The 20522-nt window shown below is 39.7% G+C and overlaps 1 protein-coding gene across 1 annotated transcript; it reads right to left on the bottom strand.

Annotated features, from left to right (window-relative positions):
• On the bottom strand, positions 1–20081 carry LOC113589682 (phosphatidylinositol transfer protein beta isoform). The gene is made up of 12 exons (XM_035530139.2): positions 20002–20081; positions 17212–17242; positions 16164–16309; positions 15645–15736; positions 15461–15468; positions 14820–14894; positions 14250–14333; positions 11823–11900; positions 7346–7456; positions 6758–6880; positions 5732–5806; positions 1–2725 (listed from the first exon to the last, which is right to left on the bottom strand). Exons 1-11 carry the CDS (start codon positions 20019–20021, stop codon positions 5759–5761), a joined length of 816 nt encoding a protein of 271 aa, XP_035386032.1. The 5' UTR covers positions 20022–20081; the 3' UTR covers positions 1–2725; positions 5732–5758.
• Positions 20082–20522: the final 441 nt, after the last annotated feature.

Raw genomic sequence — 20522 nt, forward strand, 5'->3', positions numbered from 1 at the left:
TTATTTCTATCGAAATTTAATGAACAATTAAGAACTCTTTTTATAAGCCAGGAAGAAAAATAAAACTACAGGAGAACAGGAAGTAAAGTGTACATTCATGAGAATGCTTTCACCGTTGTAACAAGCCAACTTACAGGATTTCATGGTTCTTTGATTAGCGTACATGATGACAAGTCGCAGCCATGATTGTGCTGAAAACAAAAGAATATAAACCAGGTCCAGATACCCCTTCACCTGGGACCTTCAGGAGTGTAGATGTCAGATCTTTATATAGCGGTGTCACCTCAGTGAAAACGAGACAGTGGTTGGGAGCGTCAAAGTTCTTATAAACCGAGGGTTGCTTTCGTAAAAGAAATGTAACTACACACAGAATCATGATGTCTCAAACTGTTCTGTTTTATCTTCTACTGTCTGTACTGCACAAATATAATTACATTGTTATGTAGTCTGTTTGTCAAAACCCTTTTGTGCTTCAGAGGTCAAGGGATTAAAGCTTACTGAATAAAACTCCCTTTTCAATTCAGCAGAGGAAGTATGAGATACAATTTGGTAGAAACTGATTCAGACTCACTGTAAACATTAACAGTAAGCTCTTCAAACCATTATGACACAGGAGAAAAACAGGTAAGTATGTTAATATAGGTACTATATGTAGAACCTAAAAGATAGAGGCATATCAAAAAAAGCCCCTGGTGCTGTGATGCTTATTTAAGAAGGTGTGTCCTTACTGCCCCTGAGAGTTTGTGCCAAGGGGGAATGCACAGAGAGTATTTATTGCATTTTTCCCTAAATATATTACTTTTTATTCACCCAAGGCCTCCCACTACCAGTAATTGAAATTACAACCATCCCCAAATTTTCTGGGACTAGATTTATGCATGAAATGGTAAGAATTACACCACTATTAAATGTTTGTGTTTTCCCATTAGTACATCATCAGGCAGCCTTTGGCACAGACTGTGCTGGATCACTGTTGACAGGCAATGTAGGTTTAGTTTGTAAATAAGTGAAAAAAAATAAAAATTAAAAAAATAAAAATTAAAAAAAAGGACTGCAGCGCACTCTCCAACATGCTCACAAAAACCACAAGTTGAGGTGATAATGGGGCCATGCCGAGCTAACATTAAAGACAGTAGGCTGTACGTATTGAGGCTCCGATGGTTTAGTTTTAAGGCAACTTAAGGGCAACTCCAACTATACAGAGGACAAAGGTTTTAGCATTATTATTATTCAGATAAAGACTGGGCCCTGAGAAAAGAACTCTACAAACTGGAGGTTAATACCCTGTTTGGAATCTAAAAGCAATTTAGTGCATTTAATAAGGTTTTCAGAAGTCTAAACTTCATGGAACAATGAAAAAAGCATTTAAAAAAGGTGTCACCAAAAAGTGAAGGATATGATTTTTCATATAAAAGTGAAGTGATATGATCTTTCCCACCCAAAAAAACATAAGTAAGGACCAAATAAGGCACAAATTTTTATATATATATATTTTTTATACATATACATACACACAGATATATGGAGAGAGAGAGAGAGAGAGAGAGAGAGAGAGAGAGAGAGAGAGAGAGAGAGAGAGAGAGAGAGAGAGAGAGAGAGAGAGAGAGAGAGAGACACACACACACACACACACACACACACACACACACACACACACACACACACACACTTCTGGTTCTACAAGGTTAGAATGCTGATACTCTTCTGGAATTCAAGAAGTCCATGTACACATTACAGGTTCAAGGGTCAGGTTTGAGAGGGTGACTGGCATGCGGTTGGTGACCATCAAAGACATTTTACGCTACTCTATCAGAAGGCACCTGCAAAGAGGACATGGAGCAAAGCACAAGCAAAATGCAAACAGTGACTGACAACCTGTGCAGATTTGCCCCAATAAAGCTTATGAAAGACATGTCATCATGAAGGCATTGACACCTGGGACTGCGGTTGTGTCTGTGTGTCTATGCAGGAGTGTATGTGTGTTCATTTGAATTCATTTGTGTGCATGGTTGAGTACTTTGGAGTAAAAGTGTGGGGAAGGGATTATCTCTCAGTAACGGCCAAGGCAGGGAAAGACAGGAGAAGAACTGCAAAATGACAGGCACAACCCTGCCCTGAAGGGAAACCTCCGAAAACAGCTTCAGCTATTCAACACACATACACACAGAAAAAAAGAGAGAGAGTGCGAAAGAGAAAATGAAAGAATGCAAAAACTAAACACTGAAATAAGATCCCACATCAAAAGTGATGTAGCGAGGTAAAGAGTTAACAGGCAAGAGACCCAACTTCAGGCCTATGATTCTTGAAGAATCATACCAAAAGAATGTTTACCCAAGAAAATTTGGTCCTTTCATAGCCATACCTCAAACTTATTTTTTTTTCCCCCTCCCTTCTTATTTTGGGGATTGTCATTTTTTTTGAGACAGAGGCAGGACTGCCGTTGGCTTTTCTATGTTGAGGCTCCTGTGATAAAGGCATTATGTTTAAAAGCATTGCTTACTTGCTTGACACAAAGTGATTCTGTCATCATGGAGGCAGGGGGGTCCAATTGCTCTATCAGTTATAACCTCCCTCCTGATTTTGGCAAGAGACTGTTGAATGTTGCCTACAGATGAATGCCAGTCTTCAGTTGCTTTTCTCCATTGTCATGGTAGTGGGTGGGTTTGGAAGGGTGGTCTCATTCGTCGTCGGCAGCGCTAGTTCCTTGCACTTTTTTTTTGCGAAGCTGTCGAACAGGAAAAGTAGATGAAACCCATTTTATAATGGATGAAAGCCATATTTGATATTAACAGTCCGACAGCTAATGAATCACACCAACAAATGAAGTCTAAAGTTTGGTCAATGTTTAACATTGGATAGTTTTGGCTCAGGAAAACCAGTTAAAGGCTTTAGTTTGCTATGCTTCCTCCAGCTTCAGAGCACTGCTGTGAACAGCCACATGAGCACAACTGGGAGGGATCTAAAACATGTACTGCAGTGTCAGTAGCATCTGCACATTGAAAATGCACCAGTAATATGTTTTCTGAAGTTTTCCACCAAAATAACTTACCTGAAACCTCAGAGAAATTGCAGAATGTTTTTAAAAGTAAATTTCAAGTTATGGATGGTAAATCCAATATGAAATATATTACAACTAATCAAATTCATAAAAAATCCTATAATAGAAAACCCAATTCAACAAAGTTTCAATTCTGTCTACCGATTACATAGAAGATCCAGTACTTTTATCTAAGGATTTGAAACATGGGAAGGCCTGACAACTTCAAAAAGCCAATTAGCTGTCAAATTCGATGGGCCCATATCAGAATTCTTAAACAGACAAACTGATTCAAAATAGCCTAGCTGTAAGCAGAGATGGGAGACAGAACCAATGAATATTCCAACATTCCAGCCGTTCTCCGTCGTCCCGCCCCGACGTTCCTCATTTGCAAACATGGCACAGGTGTATTTCAAGTACAGAATTCCATTTGTATGTTAATGAGCCCTCAAGAAACATCTTGAAATGTGAACACACGCGCATTTTTGTGTGTTAGGACTACGGCCAAAAGTGGACAGATGAGTTTAGCGTGCTGCCCAAACAGGCATCTTGCAGACATTCATTTCAAAAGGTATGTCCCATCACCATGTACTCAGTTCATTCATCCCTTTCACAATCTATTCAGAGGAATTTCACTTCTACTCTTTGTGAGTCTTGGTTGCTGTGTGGTTGTTTTACATTAGAGGAGCCAAAAATCGAATTGCCTTGGAATGCATCAACAACTCTGGAAGGGGCTTTTCAAATAGCATGAGAAGTGCAATCAGCAATCATAAACCAAAAAGTGTGTTCAGTTCCACGCGTGAAAGAGAACTGCTCAAAGAGATATAGCTGTTTCAACCACACAAACCTGAGACACTGCAGGAGAGTGTTTACAGTACCCCTTGCCAGCTATGGTTATTAAACCATTTCTTGATTAAAATGTAAACAAAATCAAAGATAACATTTTCAAGTTTAATCTTCAAAGAAAGATGTTTACTGCTCAAGAGCTTGGTAGTCTTACAGTCCAAACCAAGCAGCTTGGTTACCAGCCACTGGGTAACTGACTAAGACAGTAAGGTCTTGAATGGTAGGCCTCACTAAATTTATAAACTCTGACAAACAATGAACATTTCCGTTAAATGAAAACAGAAGGAGAAGTCAGTGAGTACATGAATATGTGGCAGCTGGAACAATATATCTTTCAATATCATCATATGTAAGTAAAACACCCCTACCTGGGTGATCTGAGCTACTCTCTACCCAGCGTTACTCTCTATGCTTCACAGTCACTTCAGCCACTTCATACTTATCCTCTCATCAGTGCACTGGGACTGCTGGAGGGGCAACCAGCTAGTGCCATTCTGGAAGGGCAGCCAGCTAGTGCCCTTCTGGAGGTGTTCCCAGCCTACTCACACACTTCTTAAATTCCTCTGTACTACCAGGCACAGAATTACAGGTCAGCGAGAGAAGCACAGTGTGTAATAGGGTTTATGGGTTGTGTTTACTTTGACGATATTAAAACTAGGACACAAAAAAAATAAAACAAAGTACACATAGCTATAGACTAAACAAAGCCATCTAGACCTACGCTCATTAATAGAGAATCTTCCAACATAATTTGTAAATAAAGCTTTTAGATTTCTGGACAGTACTATATACTCGTTATTTAATGTATAAACCACAGATGTGTGTGAGAATAGTTCAATACTAGGAAAGATTTATATCCAGCAGGTATGTTCCACATTCACTGTGCACCACCAGGTGCATTGTAACACACTTAAACAGTGCTAAGATGTGTGTATTTGCAGAAAACATTACTAGTAAGAAGGACTTCCATTACTTGCTATCTACATTACATATAACTCCAAAACCAATGTGTAGGACAGCAAACAAGCCTTGGTTGATCAGTTATAACTGGTGTAATGGGAAACTTGGGAAATGTAGATTTTTTTGTAGAATCTGTCCTATTCCTGAACCATTACTTTCTTTGCTTTATTAACGTAAGGCTCCCAAGTGGCAGAACAGAAAACATAGTGGGCTCGCAGCGTTGAGCCGATGACATCACAGCCATCCTTGGCCAGGAGTCCATGGGAGCACATCTGGCGCTGCTCTCCTGGCGGTAGGGACATTATTACTCTGTCCCCTGTCAATCACAATGATGCTAGCCAATTGTGGACACCTGTGTGCTCAAATGTGCTGATGAGGGCAGCTTTCCTGCAAGTGCATTCAGCTGTTGTGTGTCTTGAGAAGATGTGGAGCTTGACTTTACATGTCTGGGAGGAAGCATGTAGTTATAATATGAGGGGGTTGCTGGATGATATATTATGGGGTTGTTATATTAGCTACTCAGTGGGTGGCAATAGACTTACAAATTAAAGTTGAAATCAAAATGTGATAAAAACAAAGAATAAACTTTATGTAAATTTAAAAACTGTTTAGATAGCATAACTTCATTCACACCGAAGCCATGATTATGATAATGATGTCATCAATTACTGTCTAACACATAATGGCTTCCCCTTACAAAAAATAGAATACTGAAAGTCACAGAGAGACAGGGACACACTCATGCATGCACACCCACATGCAAACACACATGCGTGCTTCTAACGTGAGACGTGCCTGGGAGATCCCACCCAGTGCAGCCCTGACAGATAAGACGTTAGGTTAGTGTGATGGGTTGTATGCTCCGATCCCACTCCTGGGTGAACTTACACTACATAACTTGAAGCTAAACTCCAGCTAGTCCTCTGCTGCCTTTGTGCCTCGTACTGAACCTCTCTTACGCATCTAGAAAGAAGAGAGTCAGCAAAACAGAAGATTTAGCACACCAGGGCAACCAGCAAGACGGACTACAGAGTAAAAAGAAGATATTGGTTCTGTAGTGATTCTGGGAGTGGGTACACAGAATGGAGAGAAGAGGGGGGAATTACAGACTCTTCGGTTTCTGCTTATATATGTTAGCAGACAACATTTACTGACTGGTGGTCATCAGACAATTTTAATAGCATACATGAACACGTGTAAAAGATGAAAAATACATATAATTAGGGGTATATGCATGATGATATGACAGTTTAAACCAGAACGTTTAAATACTAGTTAAGTGAATGCAGTGTCTTAATGCAAGTCTGTCTCATTTGTATAGTTGTAATACGTGCTTTGGAAGGGACATTCATAAATCTCATACTTTCACCATGAATCCATTAACATAGTCATTACTAGGAAACTGGAAAATCCTGTGAGATTTTATTAGCATCTCACGATGGTTCATTGAACATACAGGGTGAATACTGGATTACATCAAGATTTTCTGCACATGTCTTCATCCTTACCTGGATTTATTATATGAGTGCAGAGATGACTAATTTCTCTCTTTTTTAATCAAAGAAATAATATAAAAATACAAAATGAAAGTGTGCTAACTAGAATGAGTGGATGAGATCTTTCGCAAACAGCTAGCTTACTGGTAATCACAAAACTGTTGAGAAAACAACCAACTGCTAGGTACTTCTCATTCTAACCTATGATTTAAATGCTGTCTACATGTCAAAATTGTCACTGGTGAAAACAGTTATTACCCTTATTAATACAAAACTACTAGGACTAGTGTGAGATGATTGGGTGTAAATGCCAAAGGGCTATTTGGGTGAGGGGGGTGTCACAGTCTTGTGTGTGGTGTGTGATGAGTGTGTTTGTTTGTTTGTGCACGCGCGCATGCACGCACACACACACACACACCTCCTCCAGCTCTTTCTGAGTATCGTCTTCCATTCTTCGAATGTCCTCCATGCTGAGCTCCACCCACTTATCAATCCAGCAGAACAGCTGCCGGTGGAAGTTAGTAAAGATTCGCTTCTCTTGCTGAAGGACAAAGCAGATGCAGTTTAGAATCTCTCCCCTGATTTTATCGGAGGAACAGCTCCCAGTGGCCTCCACATGGCTTCATTTCAAAACAGTTCCAAGATAGCCACTGGCCATTTCCATCAGTCTTTCTCTTTTAAAGATTTAAACCACATAACTGTTTTACAGGCATTCATTACTGGAGATTATGTTAAAAACACTAGAGCATCTGGGTCAGCATCTTGGTGAAGACTTGACAGAGATCACAACAGAAATGAAAACTACCTAGTTGACAGACATACAGCCTGTCTACTAGACAGCTAAAGAACACAGCTAAAGAATAACACTACTGTAAACACTAAACAAAATTATTACAATTTGCAAAGCACTACCGAGGCTAATGGACTGAAGAGACTTCATCTGGAAGTCTTTTCTGTTGTCAGGGTTTGCAAACGCCACCAGCCTTTAGATCTGTGGGCCACGTACCTTATGAATGAAGTTTTCCACTTTGTTCTGTAGGCCCCACCACCTGAACTTGACGGTCACCAGTTTGTAGGCACACATGCGTGGGCTCTCGGGGTTACTGACCAGCTCTTTCTGGGATTTCACATGAAAACAGAAGCTTTTAAGAGGTTGCACACTTTGGACTAAAGAAGGATATACCCAAAACAACAACATCTAGCATAAGATGATCTAATTTCTTCTGTTCTGAAACAGTTTTCAAACTTGGCAAAAAAATTGCTCAGCAATGAAACAGATTGTTTCATAAACTTTTACAAGTGAAAAAAAAAAAAAAAAATCTGTTAAATCTCTGAAAAGGAAAAAACAGAAAAATGTCTTGAAACAAACAAACAAAAACAATCTTCTCCCAGTGTGGCACTAAAACGCTGTTAAAGCGTAATGCTTTGGAATGGAAGAAGATAAAAAGAGCTGTGTAAAAGGCAGACGGAGGCTGAAAGGGCGCTTGTTTTTTTGCTTCATGAGCAGAAGCTGCGGAGGGCCGAGTGGGGCTGCAAGACGAGAAGAAGAGCACAGCGGAGACCCTTCTGCACCTGCTCTGGTAAGCAACACTGCTCGCAGCCACATGCCAGAGATAAAACACGATGAAAGTGACATGCTGGTCGCTTTTGGGAGCGGGTCAGTTACATTATTAACATGGAGGAGCCGTGTACGCGCATGCTGCCCTTTCACTTCTCCCATCCGAGGAAACCTGCTTAATTAATGATTTGATATTTTCCCCCTTTTTGAGCTTTGTACAAACCCAGAAGGGGAAAAAAAAAAACACAAAAAAAACCCTTGGATCCCATCAGCACTCACGTCATCTCATTTGACGCTCCAGTCAGTACACAAAGGCTCGCATGGGAAGAGAAGCTGCACCAGGGTTACAAAAGTTACTGCCACCGCAAAAAGGGGGAAGAAAGGTGGCCAGAAGTGGAGTTTTTGATGACACGGCTCAAAGGAGTCCGTGGTGTGCGCTGTACGCGGAGACAAGCAGGCAGCATCTGTGCATAGCAAGATAGATCACTCAGCCACACCAGAGAGGAGGAACTGAGCCGCAATTTTATATTCGGTCTTAAAAAGAGTGTGATCTAATTAAATAACAACATAGCAAAGTTGTTACATAAAGGAGCTTATAGGCCATTTTTTGCAGGGCTGGGCATATATAGACTTGGGGTGGGGGTGGGGGGGTGAAGGTTCCTCATGAAACTGAAGGAAGTTTTCAATGGGGAAGTTAGGTTGAAATACTGTTACAGGGCATGGAGATTCTAACCAACACACCCAAGTACTTCAAATATCACTATAATAGATGTCTGTCTTTAAAACTCACATAACACCATAATTCTACAAGTACAGGCAGATCCATATAAATTAATTTTTTTTTAGTGACATGCTCAATCTCTGCCTCGTTTGTATAAATCGAAGCATCTAGGGACTCTGGATCTAATACATCCAAGGGCACGGGTCTGTAATAAATTTGATTGTCTGTGATGTTCAGGGTTGGACTGGATTTAAATGTATTCCCATGTGTTTTTCTATCCGTATCATCAGGTTACCTTTTGGACACAGCCTATGTTTTTAACTCCCCCAACAAATTATACAATATTTGACGGTATTCCTTATGAATAAGAAACATTACTACAGGCTTTTAGTCACGCAAGCCTACAAACTGGTATTTTAACCTGGGCTTTACAACTGCAAGCCCCGTGTGTGCGTATTACCTTCTGTGTCCACACACATTTATGCAAGCAGGGACCCACCCATCATACACTCAAGTCTTGGTGTCTAATTTAGATTCAAGATAAATAAAATTCTAATACACAAAGATTCATTTTTATGTTTTCAGCAGATGTCTATGGAACTGTACATGTGCAGCCTAATCTGCACCTGCTGGTAGGCCACGTCTTAATTCCACAAACATGTATAAATAAGAGAGTTAGACTTAATTACAAAGTGCAGCTATATTAATGTAGACCAAAACCATATTACGTTCATGTGGATCTTGCTTTCAGGTTGCAACAACCTAGTCAAGCAAGCTGACCTCAGACATATATTTCTGCATAAATTTGACCTAAAACTTCAGAGTGTCACCCAAGTCCTAAAAGCAGATTAAGAGAGCCATATCAAACAAATGAGAAACATTTTAGACTCTCATTTATTTTTTGAGGAAAATGATTCAATATTACACATCTGTGATGGAATGTGAACCTTTGCTTTCAGTATCTGACCCTCTAGTACATGAATAAATTACTAAATGTAATTGTTGGTTAGTCCTGCACATCTGCTTGAAGGAATTTTAGCCCATTCCTCCATACAAAAACAGCCTCAACTCAGTTATGTTGGTGGGTTTCCTCACATGAAATGCTTGCTTCAGGTCCATACACAACATTACTATCGGATAAAGGTAAAGATATTTAACTTGGCCATTTCAATATCTTAACTCTATTCTTCCTTAACCATTCTTTGGTAGAATGACTTGTGTGCTTAGGGTTGTTGTATTGCTGTATAACCCATGTTCTCTTGAGATTCAGTTCACAGGCAGATGGCCTGACATTGTCCTTTAGTATAATTTGGAATTCATTGTTCCATCAAAGATGACAAGCCATCCTGGCCCAGATGGAGCAAAACAGGCACAAACCACGATACTACCACCACCGTGTTTCACAGAAGGAGTGAGCTTTTTATGCTGGAATGCAGTGTTTTCCTTTCACCAAACATGATGCTCTTCATTTAAACCAAAAATATCTATTTTGGTTTCATTTGCCCACAAAACATTGTTCCAGTGGCCTTCTGCCTTGTGAGCTTTAGCAAACTGCAGACAGGCAGCAGTATTCTTTTTGGAGAGTAGCGGCTTTCTCCTTACAACCTTGTCATGCACACCAGTGTTTTTCAGTGTTCTTCTGATGGTGGACTCATGAACATTAACCTTAGCCAATGTGAGAAAGGTCTCTAGTTGCTTAGAAGTTACCTTGGGTTCCTTTGTGAACTCACAGCATATTACATACATGCTACATTACATGCACTTGGCGTGATATTTGCTGGTCGACCACACCTGGGGAGGGTAATAACGGTCTTGAATTTCCTCCATTTGCATACAATTTGTCTGACTGGATTGGTGGGGTCCAAACTCTTTAGAGATGGATTTTCCAGCCTGACAAGCATCAACAGCTTTTCTTCTGAGGTCCTCAGAAATCTCCTCTTTTCATGCCATGATACAAACATGTGTTGAGAAGATCAGACTTCGGTAGAGCCATGCTCTTTAAATAAAAGTGGGTGCCCACTTACACCTGATTGTCATCCCACTGACTGACAACATGTCTCAAATTTCACCTTCAAATCTACTAATCTTAAAGGTTCACATACCTTCACAGATGTGCAATATTGGATAATTTTCCTTAATAAATAAATGACTCATATTTTTGTCTCATTTGTTTGATTTGGCTCCATTTATCCCTTTTTAGGACTTGTGACAATCTAATGACATTTTGGATCAAATCTATGCAGAATTATGGAAACCTCTAAAGGGTTCACAAACTTTCAAGCATCACTGTAAAACAAGCGCTGTAATGCACATTATAGTGTTTGTTTTACAAAGCTATTTCTAAGTTTCAGAGAGGCTGCAAATCAATGTCCAACTTTATTGTGAGCAACTAAACCTCTTGCAGTTCGTCATAAAACACACCTTGCGCAACGGCTCGTGCTAGCTCACATGCGCGCAACCCCCCGGCCCCCCCCAACACACTCACCATAACAAGATGAGCCTCGTCTGCTCCAATCACTGATTCGTATTAGGCTCAATTAGAGACTGGATAGAAGTGATTTATCTTCATCAGAGCATGGTCGCAGAGCACAGCCCCCCTCTCCAGCTCTCTCTCTCTCCCATGAGACCATGTTCTCCGTTAGTCTCTCCCTTCAGCTGCCCTCCAAGCTTACAACACCATCTACTGTCCCATCTCCCCTCCCCTCACCTGTCCTCCATCACCCCTCACCTGCACTCCACATTTATAAAGTGTTGTTAAATCTTTGTTGGCTGACCATGCTTCTGTAGTCTGTTCTTATGAGCACCCCATTCACATGCCCATTCAGCTCACTTCATTCGATCCTGGGCAACACTCTTTTATATTCTTGTCTTTCTTAAAAACAAAAATAAGGCTGTTTATTTAACAACCCAGTCGACTGATTGCAACTTAACTGCAAATGTCAGTGGGAGCTGACTGTCGCGTGGGTACTCCAGGGTCAGTGGTCCAGCCCAGTACAAACAAAATACACTTGCAAAAACAAATGATAAAAAGTGACCTACACAGATTACACGCAACATTCTGGCAAATAACCTTGCTGCGACTGAAATCACAATGTGTGATTACTGTGCAACGGCTGTAGCTCACCTCATTAGATCTCATTGCATCTGCTCCTGCCTCAACACAACACACATCCACCCTCCCGATGTACTGCTCATCTCGCTTACCTTCCAGTGAGGCCCCAGCGGTCCCCTGCCCGTCTTGGCGGACTTGAAGAGGGCGGGATCCTCATCCGTCTTGTAATCCTACACATGTAGAATGTATCTGCTTAATGCACGTGGTGGAAGTCAAAAGCATCATTTCTGATCATTCAGCACCCGTTTGCACCACAATGGCCACTTTAAGAGCATAATCAGTGAGCAAGTTAACAGTGACTAAAACAGTAAATGGGCACGAAGGCAAAGGGGTTGTGCTGCTCCATCTTGTCCTTAGCAGTGACACACACCGACACACACCTGAAATGAAGATCCGGCAGAGCCAAAGTCAGCACAAATTAGGAGGTAAGAAGTGAGAAGAAGAGAGAGTGTGATGGACACACACACACACACACACACACACAACCAGAGAATCTCCTTTTAATAAAAACGGTAGAGAGGTGGAAATGTAGCACCTAAAATAAATGGACGAAACGCCTTTAATTTTAAGTGCACCTCCAGGGCCCTGCAAGTGTAAATAAATCATGATGTGCCTGAAGCCAAACAGCAGCTCTACTGGCCCGCACAGATGCGCGCGCGCGCACACACACACAAAAACAGCAGCTGTACCAGCTTGCTGCACAGAGAGAAGCAAACAAGCAGTGAAGACACACACACTAAACTGGCCTGTTTAATACCAAATGCACTGTCTGGAGGACAATGCGTGACTGTGCACTAATTAGGCTGGGTGTGAATTCATGCAAAGTGGAGTATAGAAGTTGTGTGTGTGTGTGTGTGTGTGTGTGTGTGTAGCTGCACAGAGCCTTAATTACTCTAACTAACTCATTGTTGCAGGCTCACAGCACAATGCCTATAGCCATGCCTGAGGCTAGAGCCTGATAAGGCCCTCAGACACAGGCAGCCAGTATACCTCAGAGACTATCGCTAGAACATACTCACACTCATACACCCACACACATGCGTGCGCACACGTACACATATACGCATACATAGTTCAAGAAACTATGGTGAATTCTAGTTCATTAGAGCAGTCTTGCCAAAGGCAATCACCCTCCTCCTCCACAGTGGGCATTTGGAGATACAAGTATTCATAAACTTACATAAGAAAACACACTTGCCAAAACAACAAGTTTTCAGGAGCAGTGAAAACTTTCCTGCTGTTTGTTCATCACAACACTACATGCACAAGTCCTATATGTAAAATATTTTTCATTTAAAAACATCTATCATTTGTTTGGGACTGTTAGTTGTGTTGTGTTTGCAACAGCATCATTATGAACTGGGGATGGGAAGGGCAGGGTCACAAACACAAAATGTTGGCTGTTTTATATATAAATCTGTAAGCCAATTAGACAAATTCCTGATTACATCATCTGTATATGCTGCCCTCTTCACTCTCTTCTCTCTTCGTACAGATAAAAAAGTACAGTTTGACCTTTAAAAGGGTTAAAATGCAGAAATTTCACTTTCAGTTTAATTAACAATTCAAAAGTGACCTCTAGATCATCTTGCTCAGATTCTGAAATTAATGTCCTGTTAATGGAAGGGTGGAAAGAAACACTTTCCTTATTATATGTAAATTAGGTAACTTCACAACAATTTTCATAATTATACAGAAATTGGTACAGAATCAATTTATTTATATATATATATATATATTTATTTATTGTGAACTAGAATCTAATGAGGAAAATGATTACAAACATTTACCACAAGGGGGCAGAAAAGTGGCATTCTGAGGTTTGCATTTGAACAACCTTCTTTAAAAATGACATTTAAAAACATATATATGTATTTATTTTTTAAAACAAGGCATTTTTGAAACTGCAAATACATCCGAGAGACTAAAGGAGGACAGGAAAATCAAATTTGTAGCATAAAATAGCTGCAATAAAGAGGAATTCAAAATGGAAGGGGACTCATTTCTGAGGTGAACAATTTAACTATATCAACTTAAAGCGTGTTTCTATAGTGCTTTTTACAGATAGTGTCATATTGTCGACCTCTGCTTCATACAACATGATATCATTTTCGTGATGGCATATAGTGACGCAATGTTTCAGAGCAAAATTGTTCAAAAACTCAGAAACACAAAAATATTTTGCATCATACGTTTTTGCCATGACATGCACCCTTAGTGAGCAATCGGTTTCACTTACGAGCAGTAGTGGCAGGGAACAAAACTGAAACTACAAGAAGAAGAAGAAGACAGAGACAGGAAAAGGATGCCAGTAAAGAATCGTATGTTTAAATGGCATTTCAACTGGTTAAAATTCCGTTAGCATCACCTCTGAAAATCACTTCCCAATTCATTGCAAGTTTCAGTCTTCAGTCTGTCAGCACAGGATGCTATACTGAAAATGGACCAGGGAAGTGAAAGATGACCCCAGCACAATTAGGCAGCTGTATACCACCCAAACTAAAGAGATAGATACTTACACCAGGGGCTACTTGAGCCCTGTCTGCTATGTCAATGGGCATCACCTCCACGGAATTCCATGTGGAACTGTCCAGCTTGTGAACCTGTTGTTCAAAACATGAGCCAAGACTAATATTGTGATAATCGTAAACAGTATTAACTAAGACTACCATCATCACAATATTAACAATATTAATAAAACTACTATGCACTTTCAATGCACAGTTTAAACAGAAAGCTGGCTTGTGACTTTAATGGACAAGCATGACAAATATAAGAAAAAATAAATAAATCAGAATAGTATTAAGCACCAAGAACTCATAAGTGTTACTCCTCTTAAAACCCATATTATGCTACTTTTAATAACAGAGTGCAGCCATCTTCTGATTCTCTCTCTTCTCTCAGAGTACATTTAGCTTTAAAGAAAGAGACAAATACACATGTGACATGTGCCTTGTTCTGAAATACACTAGAGTACTACTACAAGCACACATGGATTAAATACAAAACACGACTGCAATAGTCAAACCAACAAATCACACAAATAGAACAACAATCCATGCATAAGTTTGAACACAGCATTGACTCACATTCTCTATTGTTCCAAGGTCAGGTTTGTGCCATGTTTCAATTTTGATGAAGAAGTCATCCTTCATATATTCATTCTAGAACAGGCATAGCAATCACAACCAAAAAAGCTGAATACAATAATACCACTGTACCAAGAGTATGAGTATAGAGTAATATTACAGAGTATTTTCACAATCAAAACAGAATAACTGTTCTCAATGTTTTGTAATGTTAGCAACTATTACTGTAATTGCCCATCAAAACTGAGCATACATGAACCATGCAACGGAAAAAAAAAAGACATGACCAGTAGATGGAGCCAAATCTTAATTTCAATTAGAAATGCACTTCTGTATTCATTAGACGGTATTACACGAGAACCGTCATAGCGTTGGATTGACTTCATAAATATGACTTCATTCAAATACAGACCACTTGCCCTCATGCAGTATTGATTTCAGAATTTATTTTATCTGTGCCACATAGAACAATTTATACCTGTAACTAAAATACTGTGATGCATATTCTGCATCATGATCAAAAACATACATCTATACATATCCCCACACACACACACACACACACACACACACACACATATATACATATATATATATATATATATATTAAAATGTAGTGATAATCGTTTCAGTTTACATACCGTTACAACTGTCGCCAAAAGATGAAACATGCAACAGAATAAAAACAGATTATTACAAAACCATACAGAGCAGAGTCAAGTACAAACAAAACAGGTAGCAGTAATAGTTTATAATGCTGTTCTATTCTATGGTGGAATAGAAGCAGAAAAATATCAGAGAAAAAAAATCCAAACCATCACTCACTTGTTCTGCAGTAGGGGTAAGAATTCCAAGCCTTCTCATGGAAAACCAGAGAACCTTCTGGAGCGATCATCCTTACAAAGCCTGGAACTTTACTGCGGCCATAGAAACAGGACATAAGATATTTCCAGTAAATCAAGGATTTTATTCAAATCATTGGACTGAAATACAGAGCTGTGTGACAGCTTACCTACTCCTAGAATTGTGGCTATTTTGGAAAACAATTCTAAAGTCAAACGGGTAGCTAGAGATGCATAAAAACCTCACAAACAGTGTGCAAATGCATCTGGGTTGAAATGTTTCATGTTTTATTTTTTATTTCTTTTTTTAACATGATTATGGTGCTACCGAATAGTTTACTGTAACAAGCGGGTGTGTTGGGGGAAATTCTGAAATCCTTTAGGAGCAGGACAAGTTTATGCACGCTGATGACATCAGAGGGCAGTGATTGGTTAACAGGCCTGTTGTTCCAGGATCATGTCCTACTTGAGGAAGCTGGGGTCCATGTGTAGGAACACACACCTTTTGAGATGGTAGATCTTGTGCGTGTACTGGCCTCTCTCGCCATCTTTCTCATAAGGCTCGTTCTTCAGCACCTCGATGCCTTCACCTCCTCCGGTCTCATTCTTACTGGCCTCTGCCACCGAGTACAACTGCCCCACTTGGTACTAACATGGATACAGAGTTATTTGGTTATTCATTTCATTATTTATTTGGTTATTTATTTAGTTATGCGTTTATGTATAAAATACTTTGAAAGCCCGTCGCCTTAATATGCCAACGTTCAACAAAACAGAAGCCAATGCGATGCAACTACTGGACTTGCTACTCTAGCGAGTATCGGGTTGTAAGTGTTTATACCACAGAAAGGTCCACAGCAGATGGTGCCTGGACTTTTTGGGTTCTTGGATTCTAAAGTAGGTCAGACCTGCACTCGTAGATGATCAAAGAGTTCTTAAAGGCATAGTTCAGGCCTGCACACTTCTTTCCCATGGTGCCTGTTCGGTGAATGTGTGTCTCTACAGCATCCAGACTGAATAGTAAACAAACAATCACATATGCACTGGAATAAGAGTCTCCAGCCTGCACACAGCTCAAAAATACTAGTTCCTTGGGGGCCCTTATCAGCATCCAGTATATGCACATGGGTGTAGCAGACAGCAAAGACAGCAAGTGTGCAGCTGGTATAGAAACCGAGTGGACCCAGGGCTACCTAGCAGGCTTTGGCAGCTCCTCAGCCAACAGATGGGAACTAGCATGTCCCTATTACTAATAACTACTTAAGGTGCTTGTGAAATTTCATGCCCATATATGGGGAGCAGGGAGTGAATGGTTTCACAGCACCAAACAAAGATATTACATATGCACACATACTTACACACACACACACACACACACACACACACACACACACACACACACACACACTTACACACTTACACACTTACACACTTACACACTTACACACTTCAGTCATTACTGGCACACTGTTTGACAGCAGTTTATGTTTACTTGTTTGAATGTTCTTGGTCATAAAAGGAAAAAAATTAAAATAAAAAAATAATCTCACCTCTTCAACTGTGCATGGTAAGACCACACGACTGCAAAGAAGAACAGATTAAACCAGTTAAATAAACAGCAAACTTCTCCCACTTCTCTGATGTCTGGGTCATCATTTATTAGTTGGCAATTTTTATTTATAATGTATTATTTGACATAAAGAAAGTGGACTGCAGGCTTAGGAGCTAGCAGGCAAGGCTACCTTCTGAGGACCAAACTGTACTGTCATTCATCTACTCACACTGATAAAATCAACTTGACCTCACCAAGGAACAAGGGAACAAAGTAAAGGGCATACTCTTAACTAAAACCTCAATAAAATGTTGTATGAAGTGAAATTGTAGAATAAGAGTAAGTTTAATAAACCATAAGCCTTATCTAGTTCTTAAAATGAACTATTTGGATGCTTCAGTTAATAAATTCCAGACAGCAGAGTGAAAGGCAAAAAGAACAAAAACAGGAGGAGAAAAAAAGTGAATAGCTGTAGCTTTCGAGGGTACCAGCTCCTAACGGAGAAGCCAGACTGAAATCACAGGGGGAACAATCACAGGCTCACACATTTGAGGAAAGTTAATCAAGACGAGGCTAATGCAGCCCTCAGCAATATCTAACAAGCGTATCTCTTCATCATACAAATTACAGCACAAATTACAAACAGGAGCTAAAACAGAACTCGACTTCCCATGAAACCGCCAGATTATGCACAGCAAGGCTGCAGGATTACAAACAAAATCAAACAGGAATGCGGGTCATCCCTAACACATAGGCATCAGGTTTCATAACAAATTTCCTGGTGCTGTAGTGCATGTTATGTTCATTGTGTCAGCATGGTCCTGCAGGGACGAGCTGACAAAGAGGGAATTTGATATGAGAGACCAGATATCTGATAGACAGACTATATGAAAGTGCATCTCCACAATGAGCTCATTGTATAGGCTCAATTAATCTCACTAGGAGGAGGTACTCTGCAGGTATACACCCCAGAGCCAGAAGGCATATAAGGTTGTGTGTGCCTGATTATATACATTGATTAAGGCCAGAGAGAGCCTCACTGACTAACCAGTGAATATTGTGTTGAATATAATACCTCAGCAACCCAATAAGTACCTTAGAAAAAATCAACTGATGTTGAATAATTTGAACTGTATTCAGTGTGCTGAATTTATAAACAGCAGCTAACATAATTTAGGAAAACATTTGGGGTGTCTACTGTAGCAGGGTTGTTTTGCACAATTAAAAAAGGCTCAATAACATTGCAATACACCTCACTGCAAAACAAAACCACCAAAGAATAGTCATTGAACAGAGGTAGGCTATCTAAGGTTGGTCAGTGCATGCACTTATTAGATTGCTGTTTCAGACCTCATCAACCCATAAACTGCAATAATATTTACATCTTCTTTAGGGCAAACATTTTATATTTTAGTGCAGAATAAGCTCTGCTGAAAGTACTAAATAGCATGCACATGTCATTGTCGGTAACTAAGCAAGAACATTTTTTGCATGTTTCAACTATAAAATCTATAAAATCATACTATAAAATCACTTAACAGAGTCTCTTTCCAAGATCATCAAATCACCAATGTTATCAACAAAGATCACCTATACATCTTTATGACTTAACACACATCTATGATCACTCTTTAGCTCACGGCCAGGAAATCTCCCTTATACACAACAGACCAAGGATCAGTGGGTTCAAAATCATGAATCACTTTATGCTATTAATAAAATATCACTCCTGAACAACATCTTCATGTAATTTTCAGAATTAACATCTCAAAATTTATTTGTTTATATATTTGTTAAATTTTGTCAGTAGTGAAGCTCTAACAGTATCTAAACCTCATCCACAAAACACAGTAATCCAAACTTCGTATCCAACACAGTAATCTAAACCCATGACATAAAACACAGTAATCTAAACCTCGCCTGTAAAACATATTAATCTAAACTTCAACCATAGGACACAGTAATCTAGACCTCATGCATAAAATAGAGTAATCTTCTGCTGCAAGGGCACATGCCTCTACATGCCTGTGATTTTGAGAGATAACTTTAATGCCAGCATAAAGGCAGGCTCCTACACAAGTTCACTGACAAATCTTTCTGAACATCTACAGATATTTCCTGTGGACACTATAATGCTATTTAAGAACGTCTCCGAGAAGCATCGTCAGAGCAAAATGATTCACTTGTATGCTTTCCTGTATCACTTAAGCCATGACTCGACAAATGAATCAAGCAGGAAGATCACGGGGTAGTCAAGACGCCTGCATCGCCTCACGTTTGTGCCACAGGTGCAAAACAAAGTTGCCAGTCGTCCTTAACAAAGTTAAACCATTGTTTTTATTTGATTTTTCCCTCCTTGTTTGTAAAGTCGGTAATTATATTCTCCTTCACTGCCAAGTATGACAAAGGGCTGAAACTAGAATTTGGAAGGAAAACACGCCTCTCTTTTCCTCAGCGTAGCTGCTATAATGCATCCGCTGTTTAACTTAAAAGTTATAAATGTAAATAGTCAATATTATGAAATGGAGTTTGAAGTTATCACCTGCGTGCTATCTACGTGGGAATAATTCTTAATAGCTCATTTGCTGTCAAAGCCGGTAGGCCAGGCATAAGGCAAGCGGGTTGTTGAATACACCCAAGCCACATCCTGTTTAGAAACTTACCAAAAAAGTTTGTGAAGCTTTAAACAGGCACCAGACCCGAACAGGTCACTCAATGCGACACTGTTCAGTTGGTAAGACATTTCATAAACAAGAAGAAAGAATAGTTGAGAGACTATTACACTTACTATTCTTTGACGAGCACCATTTTCACCGTTACAGCTGCGGCTGCGCAACAGTACTGACGTCATAAACAGTTACCAGCGTGCCCCCTTGTTGGTTTCCTGTTTCACAGCACGATGTATTTCATGACTGAGTAGGAAAATATTTTATGTTTCTAGTAGGAAAATTGAGACGTCGCAAATAGACGTCAGTTGGTGGATGCTAGGCATTTAGTTAAACGGTGTTTTTGTTCTTCTGGTTTAAAACCGAATAGAAAGTGTGGGGAAATGTCCTTTCATTACTCGCATAGTGATTTTAATTCCATTATAGGTAGCCAAATTGACTTTTTTTCCTTCTAAAATTGTAATATGGGAACAGTAAATCACTATTCTAGATCCCAGGTCTTCCTAAATGTTGTCCCACTGGAATGTTAGCAACAACCTTTCTATATTTGTTTAATTTAACAACATGGTGTCATATGAGTCTATGAGCACTATGAATGCAAATTCCTTAAAGCACAAATAAAAATAACCAATAGGGCTACGTC

Source organism: Electrophorus electricus, chromosome 5, assembly GCF_041902795.1.
Source record: "Electrophorus electricus isolate QZ-2024a chromosome 5, ASM4190279v1, whole genome shotgun sequence".
Lineage (NCBI taxonomy): Eukaryota > Metazoa > Chordata > Actinopteri > Gymnotiformes > Gymnotidae > Electrophorus > Electrophorus electricus.

What these genes read in the sequence shown, in the direction of transcription:
- LOC113589682 (XM_035530139.2), bottom strand. Translation starts at nt 20,021, where the DNA reads ATGGTGCTCGTCAAAGAATA. An exon ending in ATGGTGCTCGTCAAAGAATA is followed by an intron (nt 17,243 to 20,001) that starts GTAAGTGTAATA and finishes TCTTCTTTGCAG; the next exon opens with TCGTGTGGTCTTACCATGCA. An exon ending in CGCTGGGGCCTCACTGGAAG is followed by an intron (nt 7,457 to 11,822) that starts GTAAGCGAGATG and finishes GTGAAATCCCAG; the next exon opens with AAAGAGCTGGTCAGTAACCC.